Below are 22,395 nucleotides of genomic sequence, written 5' to 3'. Positions count from 1 at the left end.
GCCTGCCGCTGTACGCTTCCCCTCACAGCGGCCCGGGGAGCCGGCACTGCTCGGCCTGCGAGCGCCTGCCCTGCCGCGGGGCGGCTGCAGAGGGAGATACGGCCACGGGTGTGGGCCCAGACCGTACTTCCCCCCGCCCCGCCAGCAGGCACAGCAGGACGGGGAGGCGCATGATGAAACTTCGCGGCGTGTTTCAACAGCAGCTGGCGGCGGGGGCGGAGCCGGAGCTGGCGGGAGCCGCCTCCTCCATCCTCCGCCGCGGCACGGACGGCGGCTCTTCGTGCGCCGGCGGCCAGCAGCGGGTATGGCAGCGGGGCGGGCGCGGTCCGGGGGCGCGGTCCGGGGCCGCGCCGGGCAGGGCCGGCCGGAGGGGCTGCTGTCGGGGGCCTCCGGGGGAGCTGCCGCAGTACTCGGCCTCCTGCCGCCGGCTGGCGAGGAGGCGGCGGGCCCGGGATGCGCGGCAGCCGCTGGAGGAGGGGGCGGCCGTGTGGAGGGGCCCGACGGGACCGGGTACGCGCGCGGAGGGAACCTGCCCTGGGTGTCCGCTGTCGCCCGGGGACGGTGGGTTACCAGGAGGACGTTCCAGATGGTGGGAAAGCCCAGCTCCATGTGGTGAGGCTGAGGTCCGCAGCGCCATCGCTTGTCCAGATAGGAAAGATGTGGAGGGGGAGCAGTGTTGTTGCAGTGCCGCGCTCCCCTTGGCACGCCTTTTGCATCCCCAGGGTCCCTGTAGCTGTAGGCTTTGTGGCTCCTTGAACCTTAACCCTAATGGCCGCGTTGGGCTGATGTCTCCAGCGATATCACTTGATTTGGAGCTCCCCAGCTTCAGCCCAGCTGCCCTGTTAGGGTCAGGGTTCAGAGAGCTACAAGGCCGGTGTGTATCTCCAGAGGCACCGGGGCTGCAGCAGCGTGCTAGGGGGAGCTACTGCAACAGCCCTGCTCCCTCCACAGCTTTGCCATCTGGGCCTGCCACGCTGCTGATAGGGAGCTCCAGTCTAAAACTATGCTCCTTTGGTTCGAAACAGTTCCCCCTTGTCCTGTCACTACAGGTCTTGCTAAAGAGCCTCCCTCTTTGTTATAAACCCCCTTTGTATGTAAAAGCGACAAACTGAAAGGACGGTTAATGTTTCTGCTCAGATGATGTTACTTCAACGGATCATACTCTATGACCAGTAATGATTTGTTCTATTTGTGCTCTATTAAAAAAAAAAGTCATAGACAGCCTTGCTGTATCTAAAGGTAAAATTGAAACCTAATTTCTTGCTGGCTGAGATTTGCTTATCATACTTTGAGCAAGCCAGGCTTTACTTCGTGTTAGTAAAGTCTGCTATTCTTTTGATCAGGCCTCTTGAAGGTTAAGTGATTAATAGCCTACATCTGTTATCTGTGGTTTTTAGGTGTGTGGTGGATTGACCTTGGCTGGATGCCAGGTCACCAAACCACTCTATCACTCCCTCTTCAGCAGGATGGGGTAAGGGACAAGAAAATATAATGAAAAATAAAAAACATTATGGGTTGAGATAAAGGCAGTTTACTTAAGGAAAAGTGAGGATCATGCACAAGCAAAGGGAAAAAGAAAGATTTTATTCTCTCATTCCCATCAGCAAGTGATGTCCAGCCACTTTCTGGGAAGCAGGGCTTCAGCACATGTAGTAATTGCTCCCCCTTTATCCTCCTTTCCCTTAGATTTTTTATCTGGGCAGACATCAGATATGGAATATCCCTTTGGATAGTTTGGACCAGCTGTCCTGGCTATGTTGCTTCCCAAGATCCTGCTTGCCTCCTGCCTGCCCCTTTTGATGAGGGGGAAATGTTGGTTTGCATTGATGCTGTGCAAGCACTGCTCAGCAGTAGCCAAAACAGTGCTGTGACACCAATACAAAACACAGCACTATGAGGGCTGCTGAGGGGAAAATGAACTCCCTCCCAGCCAGACCCAATACACAGTGTCAGCTCTTGCTTACAGTGTTTATATCTCTATTGAACAGGTTCTCCGCTTGCAGGTAGAACAAGAGCCTCACAATGTGTGGTATCTGGGCCCTGTTTGGGAGCGATGAGTGCCTTTCTGTGCAGTGTCTAAGTGCCATGAAGATAGCACATAGAGGTCCTGATGCATTTCGTTTTGAGAACGTCAATGGTTTCACCAACTGCTGTTTTGGTTTCCACCGCCTGGCAGTTGTTGATCAGTTATATGGTATGCAGCCTATCCGTGTGAAGAAATTCCCATACCTGTGGCTGTGTTACAATGGAGAAATCTACAATTTCAAACAGGTAAGTGTTGTATACATAATAAGGCAATTAAAAAAAATTTATTTCTTTTTTTTTTTTTCAATTTCAAGACTAGTGGATATTCAGAATGTCTTTAAAATGTGTTGGACAAGAATATCAGAAAAAAATTTGAAAGTTAGCAAAGAACTAGTATTTAAAAGGAAGTAAATTGTCTCAATGAGTTATGAATCTGGTAGCTTATTTAGCAACATACCTAATCTTTAATACTGAGAAATCGCTTTTCAGTTGATAAGAAGGGCAGTAAATATTTGCATCTTCAGGTTTGTTCAGTTGAAAGTTAAGACACATTCTTCATTGTCTCTTGGGGAGGAGAATTCCAAGCCTCTTTCTCCCCTTCTTCTCTTTTCATAATACTAATGCTTTCAGACTGTCTTGCTCTTCAGTTGTTTTGGGTTGTCATTCTCCCAAGTTGTTGGGTATTGCATTCTTATTATTGCATCTCAATCTAGATGGGATATGTCACTTAAGATATAGTGATGCATAGTATGCATGCTTACGTATTTATATAAAAGAATAAGCTTAGGGAGATGTTTCCAGTGTGCCACAAAAGTCCTTAGGTGTCTGCAGAAGAAGTCAGATTTTTTGTGGGGTTTTTGAGAGCCACCTAAGTCTCTTAGGCACAAAACAAGCAGCAACTCTGTTTAGTTCCTGAAGTTTCTAAATGTCCCTGATGGATGTGATGCTGTTGCTGAACACTGTCAGTGTTCTTCCGTCCCTGTGCTGAGATGTCCATACTGCCTGTGTTACTTGGCAAGATGATTCAGATCATCCAAATTTGATGTATAAAGCAGCTTAAAACTGTGTCTGCTTCTGAATCATGCTGAATGAATGTGTAAAATGTATCATATACTGTGTGGTATCATCAGAAACGTATGAATAATCTGAGATATTATAGCATTTCTAATACTAATGTTACAACATTTCTAACGTCACATTTTTTAAGACAAGTCAGGCTGCAGTCGGTCACATCAGTGACATCAGTAACGTCATTGGGAATTTGACTGAATAGGAAGGAGATTATATTTTTTTCCCCAGTGTTCAAGTATTTGGCTGTTTGAAGGGTGAGACTTTGCCCTGCAGTACATGTGAAATGTATTGTACCAACAGTCTGTATTACTTGCAGTGTTTTGCATTGTGGTTTTTCTGCTGTTGAAAGCAGTAAGAATTACTCTCAGTCATGCTATGCACCGTCCTAAGGGTACCTTAATTGTGCAACACTTAAATTCTACAGGAATTTGTTTGGTTGTTGTCACTACATTATGTACCCTCTTTCTTTATAATGAGATTTTTCTTTCAAGCTTGTGGCTGAAATCCTTTACCTAGGAAAGGATCGTTGGTAAAACAGGTGCCTTCCTTAGGGTAATGACTTACTTATTTTAACATTGACTCAATTTGATCTAAGACTGCCCCATAAGTAACAATTAAAACCAAAGAACTTAAAATGTTAAAGCATTGTTTTTGTGAGGTTTCTTGGCTTGTTAGTTTTAATGAAACCCTCTCTTTCCCTCTGTTTTGTATGTATTGAAAGGACTTTTAAGAGTAGCACCAGAAGAACATGAAGAATAGTTGGTCTGACTTAAGTCTGATGGCTAATTTCTTCCTCCCCCATTTTATATGCACAGGCAGAGTGAAGGAGCTAGTTTGAGGAATGGAGGAAGATTAGGCAGAAGGAAATTCTCTGCATAAAAAAACACTGAGGAATTGCAGTGACTGCATAAGTAAACCAAAGATTATTTCCAAAGTACTTTACTCTGCAGAGATGTTGCATGTGTCTATGTGTTTTGAGTTCGGGGTTTTTTTTTAAACAGTGCTAGTGCTTCTGAAGACCAGTGCTTCTGCACTTCTGGCTAGTGCAGTTTGACATCCTCAGACAGAAGTATTTCCCTGAAAACTTGCCTTAATTTGAATTGCTTAAGACTGCAGTGTCAGTCTCATTGCCTAAGAGATGATCCTGAGTAAAATTTTTGTAGTGGGTTGCCCCTGACTGGATGCCCGGTACCCACCAAAGCTTTCCTCCAACAAGTGGACAGGGGAGAGAAAATACAACTTAAGTTTCATGAGTTAGGGACTGGGGGAGATCACTCACCAAATACTGTCATGGGTAAAACAGACTGAACTTGGGGAAATTAAATTAAATTGAATTTATTACCAACAAAATCAGAGTAGGATAATGAGAAATAAAACAAACCTTTAAAACAAACCCTTCGCTCCACCTCTTCTGCCTTCCTGAGCTCTATCTTTTCCTCCTCAGCAGGAAAACAGAAAATGGGGGTTATGGTCAGTTTATCACATGATGCTCTGCCACTGCTGAAGGAGATTTCTTCCCCTGCTCCACTGTGGGGTCCCTCCCACAGGAGACAGTCCTCCACAAACTTCTTCAGCTTGAGTCTGTCCCACAGCAACAGTTCTCCACAGACTGCTTCAGTGTAGGTCACTCTTCCATGGGGTGCTTGTCCTTCAGGCACAGCCTGCTCCAGGATGGGTTCCTCACAGGGTCACAAGCCCTACCAGGAGACTTGCTCCAGCATGGGCTCCTCTCTCCGCAGGTTGGCAGGTCCCTGCCAGGACCCTGTTCCAGCATGGGTCTCCCATGGGTTCACAGCCCCCTCTCAGGCATCCACCTGCTCTGGCATGGGGCTCCTCCACAGGCTGTGGGTGGATCTCTGCATCCCTCTGATCCTCCATGGGCTGCAGGGGCACAGCTGCTTCACCGTGGGCTGCACCACAGGCTGCAGGGGAATCCCAGCTCTGGCACCTGGAGCACCTCCTGCTCCTCCTTCTCCACAGACCTTGGTTGTCTGCAGGGCTTTTCCTCTCCACATAGCCTCACCCCGCTCTTCTCTGGCTGCAATTGCATCTGCACAGTAACTTTTCCTTCTTAAATATGTTATCACAGAAGCATTACTATCATTCCTGATTGGCTGGGCCTTGGCCAGCGATGGGTCTGTCCTGAAGCCGCCTGACATTGACTCTGCCAGATGTGGGGAACACTTCTGGCAGCTTCTCACAGAAGCCACCCTTGTAGTCCCTCCACTACCAAAGTTTGGCCACACAAACCCAGTACAGCTTTGAATACAAAAGCTTTCCTTCTTTGACAGAAATATTTATATAACTTCTAAACTGTGATTTGACATACAAGATTATTCATATGAAACAATTACTAAGCAGCCAATGTTTGCAAATGCTTATTTATGGTTTTCTTTATATTTTTTTCTTAGCTGCAGAAGCAGTTTGGATTTGACTTTCAAACATTAGTGGATGGTGAGGTTATCCTTCATCTATACAACAGAGGAGGAATAGAACAAACAGCATCCATGCTAGATGGTGTATTTGCTTTCATCCTTCTGGACACTGCAAATAGAAAAGTGTTTCTGGCGAGAGATACCTATGGAGTCAGGCCACTGTTTAAGGTGCTGACTGATGATGGATTTTTGGGTGTCTGTTCTGAGGCAAAAGGTAAAGCCAATTGTGTTTAGTGCCTAAGTAATCTTAGGTATTGCTGTTGGAGACAAACTTCTTTGTCGGGCTTTTCTTCTTGGTGTGAAGAGAAAATGAACTGTAAGTTCAGTAATAGATGAGCTATACTTAGTAGTATAAGAGCTACACATCATTAAAATAAGACATCCAATATGTTTAATTGTCCTTAATATCTCTAAAGTAACTTGCTTATTTAACGAGAATTCTTTGTGTTCTGGAGTCATAGCAGTATTGAATTCAAGATGTTGTATGTTAGGCCAGAGTTAAACATAGTCTGTTGACTTAGACTAGACTTATGCTACAATAAATTATATTAGACTTTGGTCTTGGTGTTATGTAGTGAACTAAGTAATTATGCCAGAGAACTGCTAATCTGTAAAAGCCAGGAATTTTGAAACCCTCCTGAAATTTACTGCAGCATTGGGTAATTCACCAGAATCACATACTTTATTTGATGATCATTTTTTTTGTTTGAGATGACACATCACTGTGTTCTCTTTTAAAGTAATTATCTCTAGTCTTGGCACTATCATAAACAAATCCAAACAGTGTCAAAAGGGAGTGCCTAAAAGGCACTTTGGCTAAAATTGACTTTTATGATTATTTCTCTCCCATTTATTGTCTGTCTATTTTATTACCAGACTCCAATGTAGGTTGACTCTTCTAATAGTAGTACTATGTAGTAATACTAAAAGCTGCACCATTTCTGTTGCTTGGGAAGGAAGAAGGGAAGTGAATGTTTTGGAGACTGTGTCCTATAACAATCACAGTGAATTACTGGTCAGTAATTCACTAACAACAAATTCTAACAAATTCTCTCTAACAACAATTCTGTCCCTCAAGGGGCATCCAGGTGACCAGCAGGTACAAAATATCCTTTTTCACATGGGGAATGGAAATGAGGTTTGGCTACAAGTCTGATACCTGGCATTCAATAGCAGTGGAGTAGATCAGTTGAGAACTGAGGAGTTTTGAAATCACTAAATAGATGTCAATTAAGCAGTCATTACAATGATGTTGTATTGCAAACCCCTTGTTAGCTTGACTACACTTAATTTTAAATGCAAAATTAGTTTATAATTGTCATTTAAATTCTCCTAAGCATATTATACCTTGACCTGGACATCATGTAGTCAGTTAGAAAAGTGCTCTTCCTAGTGCCCACAGGGATAAATTGCTACTTGCCAATTAGTAAAACTTGCTGGTTTACTTTCTCTTCTATCTGCCTCAGCTTGAGATGGCTCAGATCTATGTGTACATCCTGCCAGAAGCAGAATCATGCTCTAGCCAGGACTGATGGTGACTCAAAAGGATATTTTTTTAATACCAGGTTTAGGATCCAGAGAAAATATTTGTATATAGCTTTAATAGAGAGGCTGTTGAGTGAGGTATAATTTAACCATTTTAAGTCAAAAACTCTGACATTTTTCTTTTTTCCCATTTTATGTGTAGGACTTATCAACTTAAAGCATTCAACATCCTTATGTTCTAAAGTGGAACCATTTCTTCCGGGTCATTATGAAGTGTTGGATTTAAAGCCCTCTGGCAAGGTTGCATCAGTGGAATTAGTAAAATTTCATAGCTGCAAAGATGAACCACTCCATGTTGCATGTGATACAGTGGAAGCTCTGCCTTCAGGTAGTACAGCAAAGATTTTACTCTTATTTAAAAGTGAAAAAATCATAGTCTTTGAATGTAAAATTTGCTTTGATTGGTTTAAAAAGTACCATTTAAGAAAGAAAACAACCTGGAAGAACCTTTAAAATGTAGGGACTTTTGAATTGTTTTTGTAGGCAGTCATGTACAAAGATGGACTTGAGTGTCCCTGTTATCAAAGGAGATTCAGACAAATATCTTTGTTTCCTAGTTAGCATCATCCCACAAAGTCTAAGGAACACTTTTTGGACATTTTTTGCCCTTCTCTTTTCTTTTTTGAGCAGGTTTTGACCTTGAAACAGTGAAAAGCAACATCCGGATTCTATTTGAAAATGCTGTTAGAAAACGTTTGATGGCTCACAGAAGGATTGGTTGTCTTCTGTCAGGTAAGTAGCAAGAACCACAATGATTGTGTACCTTCTCTCTCTTTTCCCCATCCTCTACTAGTTAAAGGAAAATATATTGGCTGTTCTGCTGCGATGTACCTGAAGTGATCTGAATCTTCATTTGCATTTAGAACAGGCAACAGAGAACTTGTTAGTTTGGAATAAAGTTTTCCAATTTATAAGTATCTTGAAAGTCTTATGCTTTTAAAGTTTACTCTGGGCTGGGATCTTGGCTTATTGAGACACTGAGCATTTTAAAAGAAGGCAAATAAATATAGTATTCCTATTGAAAATCACTCAATGTATTCTTAAATACATGAGATTTAGAGTTAGGTTGGTGTCTAAAAAGAAAATGTAATTATTACATTCACTTTGTGCAGATTGAACCTAGAAGAAAGCCTTGGCATGTTTCAGAAGCAGGAGGAAGTGAAATTCTTACTTGCCACCTTTGCTTTAGTCTTCATCCTAAACTTCCTTAATTTACCGTATTACAGGAGACCATCTGGACCAAAATTATTTGCTACACTCTTTTGCAGATAAGGTAATAGCTTGTGGCACAGGAAGTTGTTCACTGACTTAGCTGATCACTGTTGTGGTCTGATGGTTGAGTGTTACAGAGGTGCTTCACAGAAGTAAGGCTCTGTAACCATGGGTCTGACACCTTATTTCCTGTGTTTGTGTAGCACTTGGTACTTGTGGCTAGAGTTCTGAAATACTTTTCATGCATTCACTGAGCAACAGTAATTACACTCATTTGTCATGAACCCTATTAAATGTGCATCTGAATGAGAGAACTGGCCAGGAGATACTGCCAGACCATTTCTTTACTATGCAATCATAAAAAGTAGGAAGAAGGTAAATTAAACAGGAAGATACACAGAGTTGGAAGATCTCAGTTTCAGTAAAAAAGCTTGTTTAAACCCCAAATTTCAAATATCAAATTAGAAGGCAGTCACCAGCTCCTCAGATGCACATGGAGGAAGCAACAAAACTAAGTGCCCGTGCTGGTATAAATAATACCAGAGTATCTCAGTGCTTCAAAATTTTGAGTATGCTTGGAACATCACAGAGAATTGCTTTTGTTTCCAATCACAGAGGGAGTTCTTCAACTTCACAGTGAAAACTCAGGTTTTCATTTTCCTGATTTCCTCATCCTGAGCACTCTGTTTTCTGTGCTCTCCTTTTCTAGAATTTGCGTGTAATTTCGACAGGAAATATTTTTTTTACAAGATAGCATGTCCACAAAGGGGATCAGGGTGGGAATTGATGCTAATGCACTTAGCTGAAGAAACACATGCAGGCTATAGGAAACAAAGAGAAGAGGGTTTTGCCTAATGCTTATCAGAACTGCAGGCAGATGTGGGCAAACGGGTACTGTGTTTTGCTCAGTACTTTGTAGGAGAACAGCAAGTAGAACTAGCCAAGAATTAGCAGAACTAGCTCATGTTAATAAGAAGGTGGATCCTTAGAGTACATCTACAGAGCTTGTGCATCTCTTAGTTTTATTTTTCGCTTGTTCTCCAAACTGTTCAAATCCTTTTACTCTCCTCTAGAAAGAAGAGGAGGGAAAAAAAGAATGATTGGAGAAGAGTGGAACCCTTACACTAAGCGTTTTGTTCTTTTACTTAATTCTGTTCTTTTACTTACTGCAAACAAAAAAAATCCATAGTCCTATCAGTAGGCTATCAAATGTGTAGGTGAGAGGAAGATGGGGCGTGGTTTTGAAATGAAGAATAAATCCCATTTTAGCAGAGCTGAGAAGGGGCATAATCTCAAGTGGTACAATGTGTTTAGTACACTTTCTGTTCATCTTAAAGAAGGAGTTCCACTGATGCTTCTGACACCAAACAAAACAACTGTTACTGAAGATGTTCCATCATAGTTGCCTGATTCTTTTATTAAGCAGAGGTAAATGTGCACTTGTATGAGAAGTACCTTCACACAGCTTAATTAAGCCCACTTACAGGATTCCAGTATCTAGATTCCTTAAGGGGAAAGCAAGACATCATTCAAACACCTAATCAGATGATTTGTTTTGTTGGCAGGGGGCTTAGATTCCAGTTTGGTTGCAGCCGTTCTTCTGAAACTGATGAAAGAAATCAACATTAATTATCCATTACAAACCTTTGCAATTGGAATGGAAAACAGTCCTGACTTACTTGCTGCCAGGAAGGTACCTTAAGCCTTGCTTTCAGTTTGTTCTGAGCTACTGAATGCTAAACAGTGTATATTAATGGTGCTAACTTCATGGTATGGCATTAATAGTAACACTGCATATTCCTTTATTGCCGTGATGTAGATCAGTTTGCAGTAAGTCATTTGGTACAACATTTGCTGCTTAATCTTACAAAAGAAGCAGCTGGAACCTTACCTGTTTTCTCTTGCATTTGGAAGACTTTCATGATGGAGTCCCTGTTGCATTGTTGCCAAAAGGATTGTACTTTGGACTTGTCTCAGTTCTCCCTCTGGGTTTTAGGGTAGATCTCCATGCTGGGGTTCCTATACTAAGGCATTTGTATATATGTTAAGTATTGTAAGTTAATTATCAGTTTGCTGAATTAACAGCTTGGTACAAACCATTTGGCATCTGGGGTACTGTGCAGGCTTTCATTACTTTTGTGCTGCTTTTTCCTTTAAGGGCAGATATCTGGAATATTTAGAGTCTCTACAGATTCTGTTAATGTTTTAGGCAAGCAGCTGGATGGTCTGTTGCAATCATGATTGAACACTGTAATTAAGGAGACGATGTTCTCTCTGGTGAACACATCACTGCAAGTCAAAGAGCTGCTAAGTAATGTCTTTTCTTGGTCTAATGTAATAATTTTCACTGTAGCAGAAGGGAGCTGGTGCTTTCAATAAATGTTTTCTTTAAACACAATGTATGTTTATAAAATGTTTTAGTTGAAAAGCGATGCATTGTTTTGACTTTTTGCAAACAGGTGGCAGCACATATAGGCAGTGAACATCATGAAGTAATACTTAGTACTGAAGAGGGGATTCAGGCAATAGAGGAGGTTATCTTCTCATTGGAAACCTACGATATAACAACAATAAGAGCTTCTATTGGTAAGGTTTTTTTAATGGCAATCTTTGGTTTATATCACCCAAATAAAATTTTATGCAAACCGACATGTTCATCTGGTAGATCCTTTAGCTGGCACAGAACCTGGGGACTGGGACTCCAAAGTTCTGCTCCCCAGTCTGATCTGTGATACCACACTGAGGCAAAAGCAGTTATTTGCAAGTCCCTGACTGCACAAAACAACTGTCAAGAACCGTTCTTGAAGCTTTGAGATGAAAAACAATGAGTTACATAAAGAAGAAACATTAGATCTACAGGTCTAAGTTTTCTGCTCTAGTAAGTATGAACCTTGGAGGAAGGGAGAAATTCACAGGTGTTCTGAGGTATTGAATATTATGATAGCATAACATAGTTACCCTTTCCTTGCATATTTTTAATACTAACATGAAGTATTTATTATTGCTCTTTAGTAACATAGGTTTAGTAACACAGGTTCTTGTAATGTATGTTTGATTCCAAGAAGTGAAGGAAGTCATCAGCAGCTTCTAACAAAGTGATGCCAGCCTGATAAGAGGGAAAAACCCCTAATCCAGTGGGGCCTTTTGCGTAATGCAAGCTACAGCATTTTACCCAGTTAATCTTGTGTCATCCTAAAACGTCACAAAAGAGTTATGAAGCCAAATAGGCAGCACAATTTTCAAAACTGAACTCCCTGTGTGGAATTTTGTCCATGAAGATGGGATTTAGCAATGTAAAATAATGAATGCGTTTCTTTAAAAATTAGAGCAAACTTTTTCTGTCATTTTTAATTTGTGATTTGCTGCTTAGTATAAGAAATAATGAACTAGATCCTTTTCATTAGATTTGTAATACTTTTGTTACAAAAGCGTGCCATTCAGAGAGATGCATTGAGTGGAAGGCATAATTCTGTTTAATAAATAAATCTTTACAAAAAAATTTGAAAAAAGGGCTTCATCCAGTTCAATTCTGTGGCAGAGAGTTAAACATCAACTTTTGCTTTTCTCCAAGGCTAGAAAGGTTCTTCGGCACTGTGCTGGAATTAATACGCTTAATTTCATACTGGGTCAGAACAACTCCTGTGTGTGTTCCCACGGGAATCCTCCAGTGTTCCCAGGATCATAAGTAGACACATCTTTCTGGTATATTTGAGGGCCAAGTGTAAATACACAGTTGAGGTATATTTGCAGCACCAACTTAGTGTGGCTGTTGGTTGCTTTGAGTAAAAATGAGATGCTACTTTGCATTAGTTGTTTGCTACAGAAGAAAGTAGTGTAGGAGACAAATTTCTAAAATGCTAAATTTAAAACTACTAGCTGTATATAGCATCATGTATGTAGATGTACTTCAATAACTTTATCCTTTTTTTTTTAAGGTATGTATCTTGTCTCCAAATATATTCGGAAGAAAACAGACAGTGTGGTCATTTTTTCAGGAGAAGGATCAGATGAGCTGACGCAAGGATATATATATTTCCATAAGGTAAGTACATTCACTATAGAGAATGCCGTTGAGCTGCTTGTTCTGCCTTTCAACAGAACATCTCTGAGATTTCAAGATGTGATGTTTGAGAGTTGTCACAACTGTATATTTGTTGAGTTTTTCTTCTGGGGTGGCTTAAAATCCAGGGGATCATCTCAGACATCATAATCACCTAAAAAATAGCTTTCTTAATCTTCAGCAATTCCTGAGACTGTTAGTATGTAGTTTTTGCTGAGTTTGAGATCACTTGGTGGTCGCTACAATTCAAATGTAGGGCAGCCAGCAATGGTTCCCTCAGTGCAGCTGTGTTCCACCTGTGTGCTCCATGCTGTGCTTCTTTTCAGGCGCCGTCTCCCGAGGAAGCTGCAGAAGAGAGTGAGAGGCTTCTGAAAGAGCTCTACCTGTTTGATGTACTTCGTGCAGACAGAACTACTGCAGCACATGGGTAAAATGTATTCCCTTGGATGCTGAGCACTCATAACTTAAAAGCAAAAGAAGATTAGGCAGGAAAAGATTGCTGAGGATTTGTATACCAACATGAAGTTGTAGCCTGAAGGAATTTGAGCAACAGTAAAGCACACTGCCAGATTTAATCTGATCTGTGACTATAGGGCCCACTGTGTTGCCAACTGAAATACTTTTTTTGTCTGGGACTGTACTGGTCTTTACAGAAGCAGTGAATTAGAAATACAAATATTCAGAGTTAAGGAGGGAAGGCAAACTTGTATTTGACTTTGGGGTCTTTGGAGGTTTAGACAAAGAGGAATCTTGAATCCGATGATCATCAGTACTAAAACAACATACTGAAAAGAGAAAAGTTATGTGCATTAGTCAGATAGCTGACTGTAATAAAGAGGTATCAGTATACAATCTGTGTAACTGATACCTTAAAGAATCTCCAAACTGAATGCTGTAGAAAATAGTATTATTTTACTAAACAGAAGCATTTTACTAAAAAAAATAGATTAATTTAACCGAGAATAATGTTGGAAAGCTGTCTATAGATAAGAAAAAGATGGTACCTTTGGCAAAGCAAACGACTTAGATATTGGGAAGCTTTTGTTGTATATTGATCCCACCACTAAATGACTTGCCCAGCTTTTTACAATTTTCTTATGTTTCTCTTTCCTATTAAAAAGTTGGGGAAAGTGCTGGAGAACTGCCATTTGTCTCATAATTTGTTTCGTGCCACACTTGAAAGGCTGTTTAATATCACATGCTGGCTGCTTTTGTTTTTCTTTGGTCCCTGCTGCACAGCACTGCTAGGAAGAAAGAACCCTCATTAACAAATTAAAACAGAATTTAAGGAGTTCAGATTTTTGGAGAAAAGGAAGAGGAACTAAGAGTAGAGAGGAAAGGATGAAACTACCATTATCAGTTAGGAACAAGAATAACTATAAGGAAAGACTTGCAGTGCAAATCTTGTCAGTATATGAAGAAATGGAGCCCTCAGTATCTGATTACTGAATACTCAGTATTGGGTTCATTTGGGGTTTTTTTGGTAAGGTGGGTATTACTTGATGTAGCTGAAGCTTTTTATCACAGTAGAAACTAAAGAGACAATGAAATTACTAGGGTGCAGTATAACATCTCCTTTCACTTGTGAAGCTGGACAGCATTTCTGCTGAAGATGCAGTTACTGTCATTTTTTTGTTGTCTTCTGTGTCCTTAGAAGCTGTGGTATACAAAAGTGGGAAGGCTTTGTATGTGTGTATCTGCCACTGGTATAGGAGAGAACTAGTGTGAATGCTGTAGGGCTCCTTTTTGTTGTTTCTTGAAAACACAAACGTGAATTTCAGAAATGACAGCAGAAGTCCTTGCTTGGTTCTGTGATATATTTACAAATGCTGATGCACTCCTAGTGAGTGACTCTGAGAGGATTTTTTAAAATGTGCTTTTGCATACGTGTTGCAATGGTTGTTGCAGATCCTGTAGGACTGTAGTCTGTAAATTCAGGGTACTATAAATTGCCCAGCATATGGCTTTATAAAACATCATAGTCTTCAATCTGTGTAGACCATACACTTTACAAATCGGTGAATTAGAATCTGGTAGTCGTAAATATGCAAGTGAAATTTCTTCTAAGTAAAAGCAGAACCTGGTGTTTATGTGAAAGACTGGGAAAGCTTAGCTGCTGTGGAATTTGTAAGTAGATGACTTGTTGGATTAATTCAGTATCTTTTCTATTTATTCCCCCTACTTAGTCTTGAACTGAGAGTCCCATTTTTGGATCATCGGTTTACTTCTTATTATTTATCTCTGCCAGCAGAACTGCGAATCCCAAAGGTGCGTGAAACTAGGGTTGGATCCAAGTGAAAGTTTACAAATTCACTGATACATGTTCTAAGCATGACCAGATTGCTGAATTCGATGGTTAAGTCCTCCACCCAAAATCAAGCATGCTTTAAAGTACTTACTGAATTGTTGGGCTACTGGGAACCCTTTTCTGAGCAAAACTTCTGAAGGGAAACTATTTCATAAGTGTTTAAATCCAGATCTTTGCATTACAATTCCTGAGACTCATGACATTGTTTTTTGCTCTGGAAACAGAATGGAATTGAAAAATACCTTTTAAGATTGTCGTTTGAAGATTCCAATTTACTTCCCAAAGAAATTCTCTGGAGACCCAAGGAAGCTTTCAGTGATGGTATAGCGTCAGTAAAGAAATCCTGGTTTTCGATTCTTCAGGACTATATTGATCAACAGGTACAATAACACTTTTTTTCCTTTCTCACTTAGGTCTGTTAGATATGGTTGCCAATGGGAGGCAGCTCACATGCTTAGTTGAGAGAATAAAGCTGGGTATAACAGTTAACTTGAGCTTCCTGGTGGAGGAGTAAGATAAATCTTAATCAGTGTGCTTCTAGATATCTGAGTTGGTCAAAGGCATTCGTGATCCTAGTTACAAAGAAACGTTAGACCCTGCCAGAAATGACTGTGTGAGGAAATGAACATCATTTAAGTTTCTGGATTGCAAATTAGATTGTGCATCAACAAACACAATTTCTGTGTTACGGGCAAAGCAGCTGCTTCAGCTGAAGGCACTCGCATGAACTTACTCTGCAGCTGAGTAACAACATAATGACTTTATAATGTACTTTCTCGTTTGCGTCATTAGTTTTTCAAAGCCATCCCTAGCTAAGCCCTTTTGCTTTTTAAAGCCTCTGCGTGCGTTGTTAACCAGTGAAGACTTACAGCATTTTGACTCTGTACAAGGGATAATCCTCTCTGGAGTGTAGAGGTAGTTTAATCATGGAGAGGAAGGAATAACACCCTATTTACAGCAAAGCTCCATAACATGGAAATATGTGTAGTCAAGCCTGTTGATGGCAGCTTGTCTGTCCTACCACCAGCTCTGTGTTCCCCATTTTCTTTCTGTGCTTCCTCAGGCAAGAAAGTAGTTGGGTCAGGCAAAAGTGTTGTGCTGCCTGCTCTGAGCCTGTATTGCTGTAGGAGCAGCAGATCTATTTCACAGACATGAAAAGTTAGGCAGCATGTTGGCAGTGGAAGCTGCTCATTGAAATTGCCTCAACTGGTGCAACTATTCATCCTCCCTTTCTCAGCCAACTTAGCAACTGCAGGTGTCTTTGCATCTGCATCCCAGGTCTTTTGTTGCTAAGAGTGTGGTTATACAAAGTCACCTGTTCCCCAAGCTATGAAAACAACCTAGGAAGCCACTTACAGGGCAAAATGACTGTGTTAAGTTTTTCAACTTGTTTCACAGCAAAGGAAGGGTAGGAAAGAAATGTCTATGACCTCACTAACAAAGGTGGTTGTGACCCAGAGAAATGGGCTTCCCTTGTCATGCAGAGAAATACCAACAGCACTGGAAATACATTTGCATATTCATAAAGATCAAGTGAGCCCGTGACAAAGGTTTGACCTGTCAAACCTGTGCCTCTAGAATAGACTTTTTTTTTTTTTTTTCAAAACTGTGGATATTCAGTGGTGGGTGAATCCTTGGGTGTCTTTAAAAGTTGAAGATATTTGCAGCTTAACTTGAGTTTTGCTTATGTCTGTAGGTTGATGACCTTTTACTGGAGAAGGCAGCAGAGAAATATCCTTTCAATCCTCCTAAAACAAAAGAAAGTTATTACTACCGCCAGATCTTTGAAAAGCACTACTGCGGGCGGAGCAGCTGGCTGCCCCACTACTGGATGCCAAGATGGGTTAAAGCTACTGATCCTTCTGCACGCACATTGAAGCATTACAAGTCGGATACCCAAGAATAGGCTGTTCAAATAATCCCCCAATAAAAGTGCTACAAGCGTTTTGTGTGCACTCTGCTTTAAGAAAACCAAACAAATTATGCAAACCTAAAGCTTAAATCATCTTTAAGATGTACTTTGACAATGCTATTGGAAATGACAGCTTTCTGTTGTTAGTGTACTATTAAAAACTTATGCTGCTGTACCAAACCTTTGTAATTCATGGGAAAATACTTTCTGGACAAGGGACTACTTTATTTGACAGCTCTGTTCCTTATGTAACCTTGATGGTATTAATTTTCCTTGAAGTCATTTAATATATTTTAATGTGAGCTCTATTTTGAGGACTTGAATCAGGCTGAGGGATGCAAACTGCTGCTGACTCTCTGAGCAAAGGGGAATTGGACCCTTGCTATCTAGTGATTTGTGTTCCTGTCTGTGGGACTTGGATAGTCTCTATATTATTCTATTCTGAATGTCCTTCTACACACTCCTGAAAACCTTGGTCTAGTTTTCAAAAAGTATTTAGATATTCATAGCTATGCAGAGATGCTTACTGTAGTTTATAATAGGGGTGGTGCTGGGTGTTAATTAAAAGAATGGCAATCTTTTTTGTTACTGTGAAGCCACCAGTTGTCTGTTCTGTAAAGAACAGTCAAAAGACTGTTATCAAAGAGCAGAATAGATAAGAGAAGCCAAGTTATGTCTTTGTTTCTAACTCAAGGACTTCCATTTTTTAATGTATTTATTATTCTTGAAAAAATCGTGTTAACTGGGTGAAGTGTATCAGTCTGATGGAAATTGCATGAATAAGTATTTTAAGAAATTTTTCATTTGTTGTGAGAGTTTTCCCACCTGTATGATGAAAAGGTCGACTGCTGCTGCTGAACTGCTTGTGGCCAACTGTGGGTGAACTGAGCGTGTCAGCCATAGACTGCAGTTGGACAAAACATTGCTGACAACAATGGGATCATCAGACGCCTTGCTTGGAAAAATGGGGGAAAAGCTGCTTCAGAAATCACAAGAACTTCTAATACTCTACTGAAAAAAACACCTGATTTTTTACCCAAGACAACTTTTTATTAACTGCTTAGTTGTGGGGGCTACTTTTGTGAAGGTAACTTAAATATAAGGGTGGTCAAGAAGTATGTATGTGTGCCGCAGATTGACTTGATTAGCATCATGCTCTTTATGAAAACAAGTGTGCTTTATTGTCCCTCTTGACTAGGAAACCAAAGCCATTTTTTATTTAAAAGATAAAATATAAGCTGTTCTGATTTAAAACCTTCATAAAATGACTGGTTGTCTGTTTGTTGCTCCACTCTAATCCTTCATTTGAGTCTGTAACCCAGAAACTTTACTGAGACCTTTCGGTGGCACCGCTGCACTTGAGAGCTCTCTGTAATATGTTCCTGCAGCCTTCTTCACTTAAGGGCCATGTGCTTGTCTTTTTGGATGTCTTTGAAGCAGTAATGGATATGTTGATTTGAGAGAGGAGTTTAGAGTATGCGGTCAGGTACTGATTTGTAAAGATAATATCTACTACTCACTGTAAACTTCAAGACTGAGGTAAGAAAACAGCATTTGCCTGAAGTGAAAATAGGCTAAACACATTTTGGGGTCACTGCTCAAATGTACTTTCTGCTGCAACATTGCAGCAGTCAAGGAAATCCAGCTAAATTTTTAAAAATTCCTGATCCATTGGATGTTTATATATCAGGGCAATATTCTAGACTGATGATTCAGTTATTTTAGCTTTTTACTGATGTGCAGAGGAAGAATACGGTATTTGCTGCCTGGGTAAAGGTCTTTTGAGTGTAAAACTCGTTCATTCCTTCTCCATGTATGGAATTCTACAGCCTTTTTGGTTTCCGTGATACTATATTTTCTCTTTTTATCCTTTAAAATAAAAATTGAGGCAAAAAAAGACAAAACAAAAAAGAAAATGTAAGACAAAAACATCCAGCTACTCTGGATCATCTGCTAGCTACAAGATGTTTGTAGTTGTTTGTCACAGGAGGGAACAGGATGCAGATCCAGGGTGCACTGCTGTCTTGTCTAGTTTTCCTCCAGCTTTATTCCTGATGTGGTGGCCTCTTTTTCTCACTCTGTTTCTTTTGAATAAAATTAAGCTGGACTGTTCTGACAGCTTGAGTGTATTGGTTTGAGTATTGTGTCGGATGGGGATGGGGAAGGCAGAGATGAGTAGTTGCTTGTCTTGCAGGACTGTAGGGTTCTTGCAAAGTAGCTAAAAGAATGTATGGAGTTTTTCATTGATTTGGGGTGGTTTTGTTTTAATTTGAATTAAGTAATTAAATTTTGTTTTCCCAGCAATCTTTCCTCCTTTTGAAGGAGAAATTAACAGTTCCAAAGAGAGCACAGCAGGGTATGAGACCTGCCAGGTGCTTAAGGTTGCCCAGTGAGGGCCATGCCCTTCATCTTTTTAATGAAGCCTATGTGCTGTTTCAGCCTCCTATTGGTTGGTTGTGTGGAACCTCATTGACTGTGCCACATCCCAGTGCCCCTGACAGTGGCTCTCTAGAGAAGCTCCCCAGTACAAACCAGCATGTAAGATCCAAGGAACACTTGGCAGGACTTTAGGGACCCTTAGTGCATTGGTCAGAGATTTTTGTGTGGGATGGTTTGAAATTATGTAAAATTTTTGGACCTGTGTTTAAAATCACAGAAAAGTGTAAAAGCAGCCTATTTTAATCAGAGTCTTTGGAGGGGTGGACTTACTTTGTTCTGATACAGACCTAACTTCCGATTCCCGTTAACAGAAGTTGTGGAAGGAGGATTTGATACAAGGTAGGCCTGTGTTTGAGCTGGCTTTTGAACAGTCAAAGGACAGAGTGGCTGCAGTGTGGGAGAGGCTGCTTATTTCTGTAACGAGTTACACTGTGCTCCTCAGTGCCTCTCCATGGGATAGCCAAAGCGCATGCATCACCTGCACCACGAGTGTCACAGTTCCTCATTTTGGAACTTTGGGGCCTGTTGCTTTTTATTTATGTGTCTTCATAGACATTGTGGTTGATGGAAAGGCTGCAGTTAGGAAAGTCTTAGAAAGTTTTGTGTGAGCCTGACTCTGGATGCAGGTAACGCACACAATTGTAATTATTTTTATTTACTAATTTCAATTTATTTTAATGTAAAAGAGTAATTTTAATTTTTTCTTTACAAAGTTTGTTCCCAGGAAATGGACAAAGAAGAATGAAGAGAGAGGTGGTCTTTGCTGCTGTGCTATCCTGCGAGTTGGTAGGGGTTAATAGCTAGGGGAGGTGGTACGTTAACAGCTGCTTTCTAAGACCTGTTTGTGGTCTTTCACTCACCCCTCTCTGTAGTGCCCCTTTCCATCTTTTTGTTGCCTGGAAACTCTTTCAATAAGAGAAAACTGGCTGGGCAACCAGTTTTTTCCAGCACTATGCTCAGGTTTGGATCTTTCAGTCATCCTATGAGCTACAACAAAAGAGGTTAACTACCCTGGAGTCCACCTGACTCTTTTGTTTCTTGTATGCAAGAGAGTCAAGGGCTGATTCTGTCCCCTGTTTTGTGTCCCAAGAAGCCAACGGGCAGCCACGTTTCTCTCAGCATGACACAAAGAGTCTGTCAAAATTTGAATTCGGATCGAGAAGATGCTTCCGGGATGATTTCTTAATTTTTTTTCCTAATTTTCTTTTTCTAGCCGGCAGATGGCAGCCTCTATTTAGCTCGTCCTTGCAAATGAGCTCCTCATCCCTGGGGAAGATGCTCTCCACCCTGCTCTCCTTCCGGCTCTCTTCTGCTTTTAGTATCTTCCTTCACAAACGCTTGTCATTGGGATTTGTGCGTGAGCTTAATGGAATTTAATAAGTACTTGATTAGAATAAGGATAAAGCCAAGCATGAAATAAAATGCTTTCAATTTGGTCTTGCTCAAAAGACGTTGTGCAGAGCTTCTCATGCTGGTTCTGCAGTTAAGGCAGCAGCTAACAGTTGAATTGCATTAGTATTGAAGGCATTCAATATTCAATTTAGAGATAATTCAAAACTAGTTATATTAAAAATCAGTAATGTGAGTTGGAACAAGTAAAAAATGTCAGTTCTAGGGAAGATGGAAGACAATACCGGACTAGGGAATAAGTTAATTTTACCTCTGAAGTTGTTCGGGTTTTTAGTTTTTCCTTTTTTCTTTGTGATTAATGTGTGGATCACAGAATTTCAGATGGTCATACAAAGAGAACATTATGATAGAATCATAGAAAAATGTGGGCTGAAAGGGACCTTAAAGATCATGTAGTTCCAACCTCTCTGCCATGGACAGGGATGCCTTTCAGTAGACTGGATTGCTCAAAGTCCCATCCAACCTGGCCTTTAACACTTCAAGGGATGAGACATCCACAACTTCTCTGAGCAACCTGTTACAGTGTCTCACCACCCTCACAGTAAAGAATTTCTTCCTTATATCTAATCTAAACTTACTCTCTTTCAATTTAAAGCCATTACCCCTTGTCCTATCACTAAATATCCTTGTAAAACATCCCTATCCAGCTCTCTTGTAGGCTCTCTTTGGGTACTGGAAGGTGCTATAAGGCCTCCCCGGAGCCTTCTCTTTTCCAGGCTGAACAGCCCCAAATCTCTGTCTGCCTTCATGGGGAGGTACTCCTGCCCTCTGATCATCTTCGTGGCATCCTCTGGACTCACTGCAACTGCTCCATGTCCTTCCAGCACTGAGGGCCCCAGAGTGGGATGCAGCAGTCCAGGTGGGGTTTCATCAGAGTGGAGTAGAGGGGCAGAATCCCCTCCCTTGATGTGCCGGCCACACCTCTTTTGGTGCAGCCCAGGAAACCATCAACTTTCTGGGCTCCAAGCGTACATTGCTGGCTCATGGTGAGCTGCTTGTCCACCAGCACCCCAAGTCCTTCCCCTTGGGGCTGCTCTCCACCCAGGCTTGAGATTGTTCTGACCCAAGCATGAGGCCTTGCCCTTGGCCTAGCTGAACCTCAGGAACCCACCTCTCAAGGCTGCTAGGAAGTTTTACAGGTGCACATCAGAGAGGTTTAGGCACTTGTTTTCTTGAAAGTATTATTTTAAAAATAGGTATGCATTATTAAATGAAGTACATAATATAAATTTGGAAAGATTTCCTGTTTATGTAAATGGTCAATCCAGTTGTTTTGTGAACTCTGTGATGATAAATTGTGTATACCTGAGCATCTAGACTTGAGCCCTGTCAGGAAAAAACATCCCCCAGTGACCATTGGTGGTGTAATTGCAATGTGGAAACACACACAGCCTTTTGCCTGCTCCAGACATTGAGACATGCTCTGCATGTTATGAGAGAGGTCCTCTGCCTTTTTTTCTTTTTTTTTTTTTCCCGTGGTACAGGGTGCTTAATTGATGAATTTTCATCAAGGAGAAGATAGAGCAATTGAGTCCAAAACAGTACTTTAGAAAATTATAATACTAGGTACATAAAATTATTTGAACTGACCTCAATTCCTAAACCATAATCATCTTGCAGAGGCCAAGAGGAGAGTCAGATTGTTTTGTTCTGGTTGCAAAAGCAGACTCCATTTTTGCTACTTCTATCAAGGATAGAAGTAGTTGTCTATATTAATAAACTGTATTATTTAACATCTTTCACCACTGCTCTTGAAGACTGCCTTTAACACCTGGGGCAAAATGTATATTAATACAAATTACTTTTGATTAAAACCATTATTATTTTAGCACAAAAAGGGAGGGGGTGGTAGAAAGGAACGCTCTCTTCTTAAATATTTAAATACTCATTATACCAAAGTGATACAAATTTCTGGCTGACTGACAACTTGCTAATAATAGCTTAAAAATGCAAATAGAGCTATTATCCCAATTGACAC

The 22,395-nt window shown here is 40.9% G+C and overlaps 1 protein-coding gene across 3 annotated transcripts; it reads left to right on the top strand.

The window, feature by feature from the left end:
• Positions 1 to 238: 238 nt before the first annotated feature.
• LOC138106374 (asparagine synthetase [glutamine-hydrolyzing]) lies at positions 239 to 17,833 on the top strand. 3 transcript variants are annotated; one of them, XM_069006884.1, is made up of 12 exons: positions 239 to 302; positions 1,989 to 2,271; positions 5,508 to 5,745; positions 7,219 to 7,404; positions 7,707 to 7,808; positions 9,854 to 9,981; positions 10,748 to 10,874; positions 12,224 to 12,330; positions 12,675 to 12,775; positions 14,535 to 14,616; positions 14,881 to 15,036; positions 16,353 to 17,833. In XM_069006884.1, exons 2-12 carry the CDS (start codon positions 2,023 to 2,025, stop codon positions 16,560 to 16,562), a joined length of 1,686 nt encoding a protein of 561 aa, XP_068862985.1. In that variant the 5' UTR covers positions 239 to 302; positions 1,989 to 2,022; the 3' UTR covers positions 16,563 to 17,833. The 3 variants fall into 3 exon arrangements, with proteins under 3 accessions (XP_068862985.1, XP_068862986.1, XP_068862987.1); XM_069006885.1 differs by lacking the exon at positions 239 to 302 and adding an exon at positions 488 to 510; XM_069006886.1 differs by lacking the exon at positions 239 to 302 and adding an exon at positions 1,799 to 1,816.
• Positions 17,834 to 22,395: the final 4,562 nt, after the last annotated feature.

This window comes from Aphelocoma coerulescens, chromosome 2 (assembly GCF_041296385.1).
Source record: "Aphelocoma coerulescens isolate FSJ_1873_10779 chromosome 2, UR_Acoe_1.0, whole genome shotgun sequence".
In the NCBI taxonomy this organism is placed as follows: domain Eukaryota; kingdom Metazoa; phylum Chordata; class Aves; order Passeriformes; family Corvidae; genus Aphelocoma; species Aphelocoma coerulescens.
The sequence above is the reverse complement of the archived record's forward strand: the minus strand, read 5'-3'. Positions and strand labels throughout refer to the sequence as shown.

Coding starts and splice junctions, on each gene's coding strand:
- LOC138106374 (XM_069006884.1), top strand. CDS start 2,023: ATGTGTGGTATCTGGGCCCTGTTTGGGAGCGATGAGTGCCTTTCTGTG. Junction 7,405..7,706: donor AGTGGAAGCTCTGCCTTCAG/GTAGTACAGCAA, acceptor TTTTTTGAGCAG/GTTTTGACCTTGAAACAGTG. Junction 12,331..12,674: donor GATATATATATTTCCATAAG/GTAAGTACATTC, acceptor GCTTCTTTTCAG/GCGCCGTCTCCCGAGGAAGC.